The sequence below is a fragment of the Pristiophorus japonicus genome, chromosome 18, assembly GCF_044704955.1.
Source record: "Pristiophorus japonicus isolate sPriJap1 chromosome 18, sPriJap1.hap1, whole genome shotgun sequence".
In the NCBI taxonomy this organism is placed as follows: Eukaryota; Metazoa; Chordata; class Chondrichthyes; family Pristiophoridae; genus Pristiophorus; species Pristiophorus japonicus.
The window spans coordinates 34,123,414-34,137,088 of NC_091994.1; the positions used below are offsets into that span (position 1 = coordinate 34,123,414).

A 13,675-nucleotide genomic window follows, 5' to 3' on the forward strand; every position below is an offset into this window, starting at 1 on the left:
TGTGAAATAAAGCAGCTTGACAAATCGTATTTGACTTGTTTCACCCAGTGATTCAGTCCATTTTCAAATCGACTGAAGATGTGAACTTGGTGGCACTTACGGAAAACACAATATCCAATTCAGATCACGGAGCTCCTTTTGTTACACCCCTGGCTAATGTCATTGTACAGTTAGATATTGGACAGTATAGGTACACCCCTAAATAGGAAATACTCAAACTCCTTACAGGATTGTACCCGAGAGAATATGTTAGGCGGAGCCAAAACTTGTAACAATTCCCACGCTCCACCTTTATCACCAGATTTTTATTCCTGGTACATTATTTGCTACTAAATGGAGGTTTGCTTGCTCCATTTTTAGCTTGGTGACACACTACTTTACCGAACCATCCTGAATACGCTCAGTAAACCAATTCCCTTTCTTGTGTTATTTCTCTCCTAATCTTTATGAAGGTTTAAATCTCGCATTTTTACCACAGTTTTCTTCTTACAGACACCCTGATCTGCACGTGCAGTTAACATCCTCTGCTAACCCAGTTAAGGGCAGTGTTTAGATCTCTTTCCCGTCCATAGAGATCCCACTTCTATTACTATGGTGATGTTCTTCATTAATGCTGCTCCAACCTTTCCTATTTTCCCCATCTTTATGAATCCTATATCCTGGTATATTTGGCTCTCATTCTAGCCTAGGTTGCAGCAGGTCTCTGTAATCACTAACAGATCAATCCCACCCAGCTTGCTTTGTGCTTTTAGTTTCTCCATTTTATTTGTAATATTCCTACTATTAGTATAAAGACACCATAGAAGTTTGGCTGCTTTGCCCTCAGCAATTGCCCTTTTTACTTCTGTTAATTTACCATCTTACCATCTTACTTGACTTCTGTAAAACTTCACACTTCTGTGCTGTCGATTCAATAAAGGAAGTTCTAGTTTCTGGCCTGGTGTTCAGGCTTCTGATAAAATATCCTGTACCAGCATATTGCAGCTTCCAAGAAGGGAGTGAAACGGAGTCTTTTGTCTGACCAAACGCCAGGATTTGTAAGAATTCTTGTCCTGTTTCAAACACCAGCTTTTAACCTCCCTGTGTCAAACTCCTGTTACCTCCTCTGAAGTAGTGGTTTCCAGGCTGACTCAACAATACTTTATATACACAATGAGCAATACTGAAGAAATGCACTAATACAAATACAATGTTAAACATCCTGGAACATATAAGCACTTAGCTTGTATCAATCATTTGGAAACTTACAGAATAGAAAAAAAATGTTTGAATTCAGAAGCATAATCAAATCAAGGTGATTAATCACATCTCCCAGTAAACTACCATTTGTCAATGTATATCCTACATGTACAAGATAATGTACCAGCCTATGCCTTATAAAACCCTCAGTATGATTGTACTTTGTGATTATGAGGTTCTTATGAGCCTGAAAATACAGTCAGTGATGTATTCTACAAGTGCCTAATGTGCACAAACTCCTCTCTGCTATTTGATAGGTTAATAACTTGATGTGAATGCATTAAAAGTTCATCCGTAATGTTACCAAAAGTTCTAGCTATTAGTGTTTAAGAACTGGACTATAGTATATTTTGTATCTTCCTACTGTGACATTACTGAATTCAAAGTCTTGGAAAAGCAGTTTTAAGGAGATGTTAAAATTGGTGTTGTACAAAGAATAGATATAAATATAAAAGTATCCTGTGTTATACCTTCTGCAAACTGAGCTCTGCTCAGGCTCAAACACTTGCAGGTACTGTAAGTCAGACACTGACAATAGGCAGAATTTGGGTTATTATGCACTCATTGATAACATATGGTGTGACATCAAGCATCTTGATTGGTTTATTAGAATCAATAAGCATAAACTCAGGATCAGTTTAAAATATCTCTTATCAGATCATGTTCATGTACATCTCATTTCATTAAAATCTGTATCCTCTTCACAAATAAAATAATTGTAGAAATTGTACTGAAGGCTGAGAGAGCAGATCACAGGATGTCTGAAATCAAGAGAATTGGAATCCCACAGCCCCAGTGACACTTGATCACATCCAGAGTCGAGTCCAACAGTGTTTGATTAAATCAGAAATAATGGCAGATCCTTTTAGCTTTCAGAAAACATAGTTTTTAATAAAGCTGCTAAGTGCTGTGACTCTGCTGTAGACCCCAGGTGAATTTGCTCTTGCACAGCCGACGCCCCAGCTTGTAATTCCAACCAGAAACCACTTTCCTGAGGACTCCCTGCACACCAGTGGGCCACCAGAATCACCCTGTAAAAACAAACCCACCATTATTACACACAATGCAGGCAGGAGCAAATGTTCCAGATTGAGTTACCGTCTCAGCACAGATCTGTCGAGCACTGCTCTTGTGCTGCGCTGTTAACTCACTTTAACGCCTTCATACAGGCTTCAACATCTCGATCATTTGTGCCCTGATCATGTCACTAAGAGACACTAGATAGTGGCCTGGAGACGAATTGTCTGTGGAATATCTGTATAACACGTGCACTGACTGCACACCACACATAGGGGAAACTTTGCCCAAGTGATCTGCGCCGGCATAACTGATTTAGTTACAATTTTTCCAGGCCAGTTTTTTTTTACGTCATGTTCACTCATGTCTGCGCCGGTTTTTATAATTTTTCACAGTTTTGCCAAAATTTTTTCCTCCAAGGTCGGCATATCTGGCCACTCCTGAAAAATCTTCTGGGCACTTAAGAAAACCAGCGCACATTGAGAAATCGGCGCTGAAAGACGGCATTGTTTTTAAAATCAAAGATTTTGGAGGGAGTCAAGAACACTGAAAATCAATAATAAAGTTCAACTTTTTACCTGTCAACATAGTAAATGGAAGTTTGTTGGATTTCAGAAGTTCTCTCTTTTTTAGTTACTAGCATGCCGCCACCGAAAGTCTAGAAGCAGGGCTGAAGGGTCGTAGCTTTGACCAGCAAAATCGGTCCCGCACCTGGACACAGGGGATCGGGTAGAAAACAAGCCATGGCGGGGGGTGGGGGGGGCGAGGATGGAGAGAGCGAAGTGCCGATCAGAAGGCTTCGAGCCTGGGGAGCGAGGTGCCGATCGGAAGGCTTCTGAAGACTGCAATGAGTGGAGTTTGGGCGGGCCCCGCTGAAGAGGAGCTGTTCGGGCGGGCCCCGCCGTGGTGGAGCTATTCAGGCGGGCCCCCGCGCGGAGATGGTGTTTGGGCGGGCAGGCCGGCGAGGAGGCCCCGAGGTAAGGGCAGCAGCGGCGAGGCAAGGGGCGATGTGGCAAGGCCCAAGGTCAGGCAGCAGCGGGACCCTGAGGTCAGCAGGGTTGACGGGTCTGGATTCTGGAACATTTTATGGATTCCGGACGACCCTGCCACCGATCGATTCGGAGTCCGGATTCCAGAACATTCTGGATTTTGGACGCTGCACCTGTAGCCGCATCTCCTGACTTGCAACGTAAGATTTTTCAAGAAAAGGTTAAATAGGCCCAATAAGCCTACCCCCTTGTCATAGATCAGCCTCACCTACCCACCTTGTCACCATAACCATCAATACCATTTATTCACCATATCTAGCAACCTTACCTACTCACCTTATCACCATGTCCATTGCCCCACATTCTCATCACATCAACCCCATCTACACATTTTCCCATCGTATCCCACAGCCCCATCTACCCACCTTCTAATTATATCCCTCAATCCTATTGACACAAGCTCTCACCATATCCATTAACCTCATTTACCCAGCTTATATCTCAACCGATCCATCCCTCACTCCCATATACCCACGTTCTCATCAAATCCCTCAACTCCATCTATGTGTCCTCTCACCATATTCCTCATCCTAACCTTCCCACCATATGCCTCAAGCCACCTACCTGTGCATCACCATACCCATCAATCCCTTCTCTCTCCAGAAGCACTCATTGTCTCTTGACCCCATTTCTACTGTTTGTTTCAACATCATTCTCTGGCAATTGATCCCACAACTCAATTGCTCGAGGTGGAATTGCTCCCCCTGACTTCTGAGATGCTAATCAGAACAAACGCTTGTTCAGGTTGACGTAAAAAATATCCCATGATATTACTCAAAGAAGTTCTTTTGGTGTTCAGGCCAACAGATTATCTGGTTATTCATTCATTTGCCAATTGTGGGACCTTGCTGTGCAAAATTCTTGCCACATTTACCTGCAGAACAACAGTGACTACACTGCAAAAATAATTCATTAGCTGCGAAGTACTTTTGAGACATCCGGAGGACATGAATATGGGTAAATGTAAGTTTGTTCTTTCTATTCCTTCTTACTCCGAGCATCCTTATTTTTAATTTGGACCCCAGGGATACTGCCTGTTCTTTAAGCCTCGATTTTAACCTAAACTGCCCAGTGGGAATGTGGATTCCCATTTTACTGGGCCTGATTTTCTGTCCATTGATACGGGCAGGGTGTAAAACAGGTATCTAACCGGCCAGACTGGTTAGGTTAAAATCAGGGCTTCAGTGTACAGCCATCACCTGGTCGAAAAATTAGAGCATGTCCAGGACTGGTGATACTCTTCTTTATTTTTGTCCTTGTTGCTTGGGTATCTCCGTGCATTCATCATGCAGTTGGGGAGATAAGACTGCCAGTGCCCTCCCCCCATGCTGACACATAGAGCTGTTACAGAGGGACTGCACTGTCAGGCAATGCATCTAATAGGCACAGGGCTAGCCTATGCAGTCCAGGCATTGAGAACGACCGTGAACATATACTGTTCAAGAATCTGCAATGTGAAAAAGTGCATCAGATTCGACACGAACAGGATCCTGAAGCAAGCGGATCAGTCTCAGAATCATAGAAAATTACGACACAGAAGGAGGCCATTTGGACTCGTGTCTGTTACAGTCGAAAAAGAGTTACCTAGCCTAATCCCACCTTTCAGCACCAGGTCTATAGCCCTGCAGCTTATGGTCTAAGTACACGTTTAAAAAGGTACTTGGATGTGATGGGGGTTTCTGCCTCTACCACTCTTTCAAGCAGTGAGTTCCAGATTCCCACCACCCTCTGGGTGAAGATGCATTTCCTCATCTCCCCTTTAATCCTTCCACCAACTAATTTAAATCTATGCCCCCTGGTTTTTGACCCCTCTGCTAAGGGAAATAGGTCCTGCTTATCCACTCTATCTAGGCTCCTCAATTTTATACAGCTCAATTAAATTTCCCCTCAGCCTCCTCTGTTCCAAGATAAACAACCCCAGCCTATCAATTTTTCCTGATAGCTAAAGTTTTCCAGTCCTGGTAACATCCTCATAAATCTCCTCTGCACACTTTCCAGTACAATCACATCCTTCCTGTAATGTGGTGACAGAACTGTATGCAGTACTCAAGCTGTGGCCTAACTAGTGTTGTATACAGTTCAAGCATAACCTCCCTGCCCTTGTATTCTTGCCTCAGCTAATTAAGGAAAGCATTCTGTATGTCTTTTTAATTACCTTATCGACCTGTCCTGCTACCTTTAAGGATTTGTGGACATATACTCCAAGGTTCCTCTGTTCCTCTACACCTCAGTATCCTCCCATTTATTGTGTATTCCCTTTCTTTGTTGCCTCTCCCAAAATCTATGACCTCACACTTCTCCGGATTGAATTCCATTTGCTACTTTTCTGCCCAACTGACCCTGTGGCTCTTTGTCGGCCGGCGCGAACACGATGGGCCGAAATGGCCTCTTTCTATGCTGTAAGTTTCTAATATCTTCCTGCAGTCTGGAGCCTTCCTCCTCACTGTCAACCACATAGCCAATTTTTATATCATGCCCCCTACATTTAAGTCTAAATCATTAATATATACTACAAAAAGTAAGGGACCGAGTACTGAGCCCTGCGGAACTCCACTGGAAACAGCCTTCCAGTCACAAAAGCCCCCCCTCATCCATTACCCTTTGCTTCCTGCCACTGAGCCAATTTTGGATTCAATTTGCCACTTGCCCTTGGATCCCATGGGCCTTTACTTTTTTGATCAGCAATACCATGTGGGACCTTGTCAAAAGCCTTGCTAAAATCCATGTAAACGACATTAAGCGCACTGCCCTCATCGACCCTCCTTGTTACCTCCTTAAAGAACTGAATCAAGTTAGTCAGACACGACCTTCCCTGAACAAATCCATGCTGAATAACCTGGATTAATCTGGGTCTTTCTAAATGAAGGTTTATACTATCCCTCAGAATTGATTTCCTGTAATTTGTCCACCACCGAGGTTAAACTAACTGGCCTGTAATTGCTCGGTTTATCCCTTGCTCCCTTTTTAAACAATGGTACAACGTTAGCAGTTCTCCAATCCTCTCATCATCATCATAGGCGGTCCCTCGAAACAAGGATGACTTGCTTCCACGCCAAAAAAGGATGAGTTCACAGGTGTTTCGAATGAAGGACCCGAACTACATCCTGAAGGGTGGAAGATGCCTGTGGATTTTTTTAATGTGTGGTGGCCGTTGCACACCAGCCATCACATGAGCTTGACAGAGCTAGGTCTTGGTCCAGTGGCAAGGATTAACCAAGACGACTGGAGATTGGCTCTGCTGCACAGACCTAGTGTGCATACATATCGCAGTGTGGGCTGGCCCATGCTGCCCCTGGGCCCCTGGCCCCGAACTCACACCTCCCCTGGGCCCCGATCACATCCCTCCACAGTCTTTTGCCAATCCTCTAGCACAACTCTTGTAGCCAGGGAAGATTGAAAAATGATGGTCAGAGCCTCCGCAATTTCCTCCCTTGCTTCTTTTAGTAGCCGGATATATTTCATCCGGTCCTGGTGATTTATCTACTTTCAAGGATGCTAAACACCTTAAAAGTGAAGCAAGTGGATCAGTCTCTATAGTGCCATTTCCTATTTTTCCCAATGCTCGGAGCATTCTATCATTACCTTGTACAGCAACATCTTTCCCGCGCTCTGCAGATTGATCTTTGATAGCTTACCTGGCACGTGTCCACTCCTCCTTTCACTTTCCCGGCACAAAACATTCTGGGAGAGATCTGGTAGCCATATAATTTTTGGCACAAGCGATCACTGATCAGGTCTACTTCAGCTTTCTTCAGCATATAAGACAAAAACCCTGCGTAGAGCACAGAGTGCAGCAATTGGTCAATTCTATAAAATAAATAAAGTTACTGAGGCTCCTTCTTCGGGACCTCAGGCGGCAGCCTGTATAGAGCATGGAAAAAGGGCAACCAGTTTTATTACAACCTTTCCTCGGTATTTACTAAAAATGCCCGTTTGTGAAAATTATCGCAAAATATTTCATTTCGACCCAGTGCAGTAAAGACCTTCCGGTCAATGCAGCTTCTGAGATACAAACCCACCTGTCTGGCTATTTTAATACCTTTTCAGGCAAATGATTTGTACAACACAAATGGATTCCATTGCATCTTGCAGTGTAAATCTTGGAGCCAACCATTTGCATCTTCCCAGCTATCGATGCCAGCATCCTCTTCCTCCTGCCTGCGGAATCCTCACTCTGTCTGCACCCTCCCTCGCCCATTTAGCTTCAGCTGATATATTGCTCCTCTCTCCAGGACCTGATTAAACAATCTTCCTTTTTCGCTTTCTTGGTTTTGCCATTTTCCCGTATAACTTTTTCTCGGTCTCTCTCTCTTTTGGTTTTCCTCTCATTTTCACCATTTCTCTCTTGGTTCCGTGTCTCAGAGTCCTGTACTTCTCTGTATGTTTCTCTCTCCCTCTCATTCTCATTTCTCTTGACCTCTTTGTTTCCTCCTCTATTTTGAATCTCCTCTTTCTCTTTTTCAGTTTTTCTGTTTTGCTTCCTTTAAGTCTCCCTCTTTTGGTGCCTCGATGTTTTCCTCTCTCAATCTGTCTCGGTTTCTCTCACATTTGAGTTGCAATGTTTTTGTACTCTCAGACGCCCTCTCTCGGCCGTATTACTGCATCTAAAGCAGACGATGTGCCAATTGCAAAGGAATGATCATACACAAACCCATATACACTACAATGCTCAGGCGTACAGATACATACAATAAAGTGCTGCGTTGCTGCTTACCTGCTTCTGCTGTAGTTCCCCAGCCTGATATATAACATCTTATTCCCTCTGAAAATCTATGGGAGGAAGAGGGTACACAGGCTGGCTGGATGACTTTGGAGAGGGCGACAGGCTTATCCAGTTCCAGTAGGGCAATATCATAATCCAGGTTGGCGAAGCTGAAGGAGGGGTGAATGATGATGCGTTTGAAGATTACTTTGGTGCCACGCAATCCTGAGCGCCGTTGTGTTCCCAGGTAACCGAACCAACGATTCAAATCCTTCTGACTGCAAAAGGAAAGGTCAATCAAACATCTGCTTGTCGTTCGGGAAACATTCACAGGTTAGCAAACTTCCTTATTTTAAATGTATTGCACTTCCATTGTATTCATTTAATTTTCTCTCCCTCTCTGTATCTCCCCTGCCCGTACAGCACAATATTGTCCCTGGATTATCAGCTAATAAACGTTTTTCCTTACTATTGTCTTTGCTAATTTCCGCCCCTCTTTGCCTGTAGGTGCTGACTATTATTGGGGTAACGTTCCACACTGACAGGATGCCGGGACCAGACTCGAGTGACCGTTCTTCTGCGTGAGCCAAGACAGGATATTCAACCATGGGTGGCACTGCACCCGAATCTGATCCTGCCTTCACCTAATGCTCACATACAAGACATTTCCAGTGGATAGTGAGCAAAAGAGGCTGATTTCCCCCTCGCTGATCAGGGGCACTGAGGGCAATTGTAGTCATTGTCCCGGTTCCGATTAGCTCACTCTGTATAGGCCGGAGTTGTAGTCTTTAACCTTCCTGCTGGAGAAATGTGCTGAGCAGCTTTTCTGTGACCATATTTATAGCATTGGTGTTTGGAGTTTCCAATATTCACACCATAAAATATGATATTTCTGCAGTTTAAACAAACTAAAAAACCACCAATACAGTGGAGTTATACAACTCAACATTGCTATAATCATGCACAAGTTTGTGTGCGTGCACGCACATGAGTGCACACTGCTATGGGTGTGTATGTACACTGGTTATGGGTTGGTGTGTACAGTGGTGTGGGCGGGCTCACGGCTACGGGTGTGTTTGCATGTACTCAAGTTATTTTTTACAAGGTGAAATCATCCTTTCTGAACCAGTTAGTGCACAGTGTGCTGTCTGAGAGTTGTTGACGTACGTTAAAAAACAGTGAGCGGCAGTAACCACCCAGTTGGTAGATATTAGCGTTCCTCCACACACGTGCCCATTGTACAATAACTGCAGACTGATTTGCCAGGGAAACTCTCCAGGAGCGCTGCTCGTTCCACCCACAATCCTCGTGCCGACCATTAGAGGTGCTGTTCCACAATCTATAAACAAAACTGGTTTCAGTTACAGGATTCAATGTACTTGAAAATTCAGCGGAAACATCCAACACCAGTCAGATTGAACCAAATTCAGCAAGGAGCTCTAACGCCAGACCGCAGTGTTTACCAGTTCATTGAAGCTTTTGTTAGGTATTCGCATGCGAGAATCTCTATTGCTGATGTGTGTCATGATCTGTGCTGTGATGACTGGTGATGTGCCTGGTCAATGTGGCTGATCAAGGGAGCGGTGGTGTGCATGAGAGTATGCATTTGGTGATGTGTGCGGCGGTGCACTAGTGATGGGCATAGTGGGGCAGTGATTTGCATGGGGTGCACGAGTGATGTGTGCGATGGTATGCCCAGTGTGTGTGTGGTGAGGTTTTGCGGTGGTGTGTCTGAGAGAACGAAGGATATGTCTGAGTGAGAACGACCGACCATCTGTCTGAGGAACAGGAGCAGGTACAGTGGGACAGGGGGGGGGGGGGGGGGGCGAGGGCAGTAAGAGGAAATCCAATCTGATTAGATTACAAGCACACATCAGGGTGGAGAGTTTTTAAAAACATTAATCTGTCGCGTCTCTCAGGTGCTGACAGATTTGCTGTACACATCCACGATTTCCTCTTTTATTTTTGAAATACTGACTGGATTTCCCTGTAATGTAACAGGGGAGTCGATGCAACCTAGCAGTCTTTCTCATGCATGGGGCAATGGAAAGCTCCAACTCTCCCCCACAAAGAGCTGTTGAGGTTGGAGGTCAATTGAAAAATTAAAAAGGGAGATTGATAGATTTTTGTTAGCCAAGGGTGTTAACGGTTACAGAACCAAGGCGGGTAAATGGAGTTAAGATACAGATCAGCCATAGCCTAAGGGAATGTTGGAACAGGTTCGAGGTGCTGATGGACCTACTCCTATGTTCCTATGAGGTCTCGGAAAAGTGCAGTTTTACCCTCGGCCCTCAGTAGTTTAATAATAGAACTATCTCAGCCGGGTAGCAGCTCAGTGGGTAGTAGCCTCGCCTCTTGAGTCAGGAGGTTGTGGGTTCAAGTTCCACTCCAGAGACTTGAACACAAAAATCTTCACTGACACACCAGTGCAGTACTGTTGGAGGTGCCGTCTTTCAGATGAGATGTTAAAGCGAGGCCCTGTCTGCTCTCTCAGGTGGGCATCAAAGATCCCATGGCACTATTTCAAAGAAGAGTAGGGGTGTTATCCCCAGTGTCCTGGCCAATATTTATCCCTCAATTAACATCACTGAAACAGATTATCTGGTCATGATCACATTCCTGTTTGTGGGACCTTGCTGTGCACAGATTGGCTGCTGCGTTTCCAACATTACAACAGTGACTACTATTTAAAAAGTACTTCATTGGCTGTAAATTGCTTTAGGACGTCCTGAAAGTTGCTATATAAATGCAAATCTTTATTTTTTTTCAGTTGTTTCCAACACCTCGGAGTGCAGGCCTGTATATTGCAGTCACTGTGCAGGATGGTCAGTGATGGGCCTTTGTTATCAGGAACAGACTTTTTGCCCCAAACTACAAGCATTTGCCCTGTAAGAGAGTGTACTTACTGCAGTTTGTCTCGTCAGATCTTGTGGCACAGTCTGTGACACCATCACACTCTGCGTTGTGTTTGTCGATACAACTGTTGTCAGAGCACTTGAAAGTGGAGGCTGTACATTGAACTTCTAGAAGATGGAACAACAACAGTAATCCGAGGTTGTTACGCAACACCTGATCACAGAGCTAATCTCGGCAGTCGGCCATTTTGTTTTCTCTCAGACCCCTCCTCAAGCCGGGGGAGGGAGGGTGATTGTAGACTGTGTTTATTTTTTGTCTGATTGTTTTCGGTGTACCAGTTCGTCCTCTCCCTTCCTTTCCTGAAGGCACTTACTCTCGCTGGAACCGTGTACGGTTCATTGGTCAAGAGTGGCTATCCTCACACATGAGCCGAAACAGTCAGTGTCGGGAGCAATGTTCCCTCTTAATTTTTTTTGGTGCACAGGCCCATTCACATTTTCGTGCATGTGCGGTTTTTGCCACAAAAAAGTGAGCAGCCTGCACGGGACCTCCAGGCCGTTGCATGGCTTCACAGCTTAACGGGAACATTGGTGGGTATTGAAGCTGAGCCCAATCTTATCCTCACCCAATGAAGGGGGGGGAAAAGGGAAACTGGGGAAAAGAGGAATGAGGTGGAGGCAGGCTTGGGGCCCAGCATTTCCTGCACAGCCGGGAGGAACAGCAGCAATATGGTGAGTGGGAGCGGCATTGAGAGAGGTGCAGCCAGTAAAAGGGTGAGTGAAACCTGGGGACTTTACTGTGGGTAAATAATGAAAGATTGTTTCCACTGGTGGGTGAAAGGGGATAGAGACTGAAGATTCTCACTGTGCTCAGGGAGCATCCCAAGCTCCAATACATGGAGGAGATGAAGGAGAGCCGAGTACAACTTTATGGACCGATGTTGAACTGGACAAAATATGTCGGAGTTCACACGGCTCACACATTCTGCAGAAGGGTCCTGAAACAGGCATATTTAAATTAATCCAACATTGATTTCAGGCAGCTACCAGGGATATCTAAAAACACTAAGCGCCAATTAGGCACAAGACCTCATGCCCAGAATTACAATACATTGCACCCGTTTTACACCAAAGAAAACTGGCAAAATGCAGACCAATTTCTACCCCAGTGTCCAAGTAACTTTTGCTGAGTGTGGCCCATGCGAAGTGCCAGGATCAGGCCCACAATGTAAATTGCATTAAGCAGTGGTCCTGAACAGGATTTCCCTCCAACCAGTGGATAATCAGGGAAGGGTTAGAGAAGGAGGAACTGCCCACTTGAAATCAGGAACTCACCATGTAAAGTCCTATCCCCTCAGTACAGATTCACATAAGGCATGTAGTGAAGTCAAGTCAAGGTCACTCTGGACCTGCACCTTTATTTCATAGCTCTGGAATCCTGCACTTGCCTGAGACTTGCCTCTTGCAAGTGCACCCCTGGTGGTAAGGTATGCTGGTGGTTATAGGTCATATCTTATTACAGTCATGTATAGCATGTTAGGATACAGTTATATATAATAATGTAAGATACATGACATCACCCTCCCCAAAGGTCTTATTGTCTTTATAGGTTCAGTCTCTCAGGTGGTCTACGCTCTCGCGTGGAGCGTCTGAGTTGTGGTTCAGTTGTTTGCCTTGGTGTCTGTTTTTCTTTGGGTGTGGTTGCTGGTATCTCGCCTGGGCTGTCTGTTTCAATTGGTGTGATTGTTATTGATTCGCCTGGGCTGTCTGTTGGGATTGCCCTTTCCTCAGGTTGTTCCCTCTGTCTGTCCACCAGATGTGGTGCGAGTTCAACATTGTAATCTGCCTCTGGTTCCGCAGTGTTGTTGGTAAATCTGCTTTTGACTTGGTCTACATACCTCCGGCAGGTTTTGCCATTGTCCATTTGACTACCAGTAGCCCGTTTCCTTCCTTGCCCGTTACTGTTCCTGCAAACCATTTGGGACCCCTGCCATAGTTTAGTACAAACACTTTGTCCCCTATCTCATTCCATCTCCCCCTCGAATTTCTGTCATGGTACTCAGTCAGCTTACGGCGCTTTGCCTCAACGATTTCGTGCATGTCTGGGAGGATTAACGAGAGCCTTGTTTTTAAAGTCTTTTTCATCAACAGTTGCGCGGAGGGATCCCAGTCAATGAGTGCGGACGAGATCTGTATTCCAGCAGCAGTCGCAACAGGCGACCCTGCAGCGTGGGACCTTGGATTTTAAGCATGCCTTGTTTAATGATTTGCACTGCTCTCTCCGCCTGGCCGTTGGAGGCCGGCTTGAACGGTGCCGTCTTGATGTGATTTATGCCGTGGTCAATTATAAAGTCTTAGAATTCTGCGCTGGTGAAGCACGGATCATTGTCACTGACCAATATGTCAGGGATTCCGTGTGTTGCAAACATGGTTGCGAGGCTCTCCACAGTGGTGAAGGTTGTGCTCGAGTTTAAAATGGTGCATTCAATCCACTTTGAAAATGCATCTACAACTACGAGGAACATTTTGCCCATGAATGGGCCCGTATAGTCTACGTGCACCCGCGACCACGGTTTGGTAGGCCAGGGGCTCAGTGGAGCCTCCCTGGGGGCATTGCTGAGTGGGCACAAATGGTGCACCTTCGGACGCAGAGCTCCAGGTCCGCGTCAATACCAGGCCACCAGACGTGGAATCTGGCTATGGCCTTCATGAGAATGATCCCCGGGTGCTCGCGGTGGAGCTCCCGGACAAATGCCTCTCTGCCTCGCAGAGGTATGACTACTCGGCTGCCCCACATTGGGCAGTGTGCTTGT

General features: G+C 45.4%; 1 protein-coding gene across 1 annotated transcript in view; it reads right to left on the reverse strand.

Moving 5' to 3' along the window:
* Positions 1-1,823: 1,823 nt before the first annotated feature.
* Positions 1,824-13,675, reverse strand: part of tmprss9 (transmembrane serine protease 9) — a 42,338-nt gene continuing 30,486 nt past the window's right edge. The window contains exons 9-13 of the mRNA XM_070860850.1: positions 10,914-11,030; positions 9,175-9,346; positions 8,020-8,285; positions 6,941-7,077; positions 1,824-2,270 (exon numbers count right to left, since the gene is read on the reverse strand). Coding sequence (XP_070716951.1) covers positions 2,112-2,270; positions 6,941-7,077; positions 8,020-8,285; positions 9,175-9,346; positions 10,914-11,030 — 851 coding nt within the window. The 3' untranslated portion in view covers positions 1,824-2,111. The remainder of the gene's footprint in view (positions 2,271-6,940; positions 7,078-8,019; positions 8,286-9,174; positions 9,347-10,913; positions 11,031-13,675) is intronic.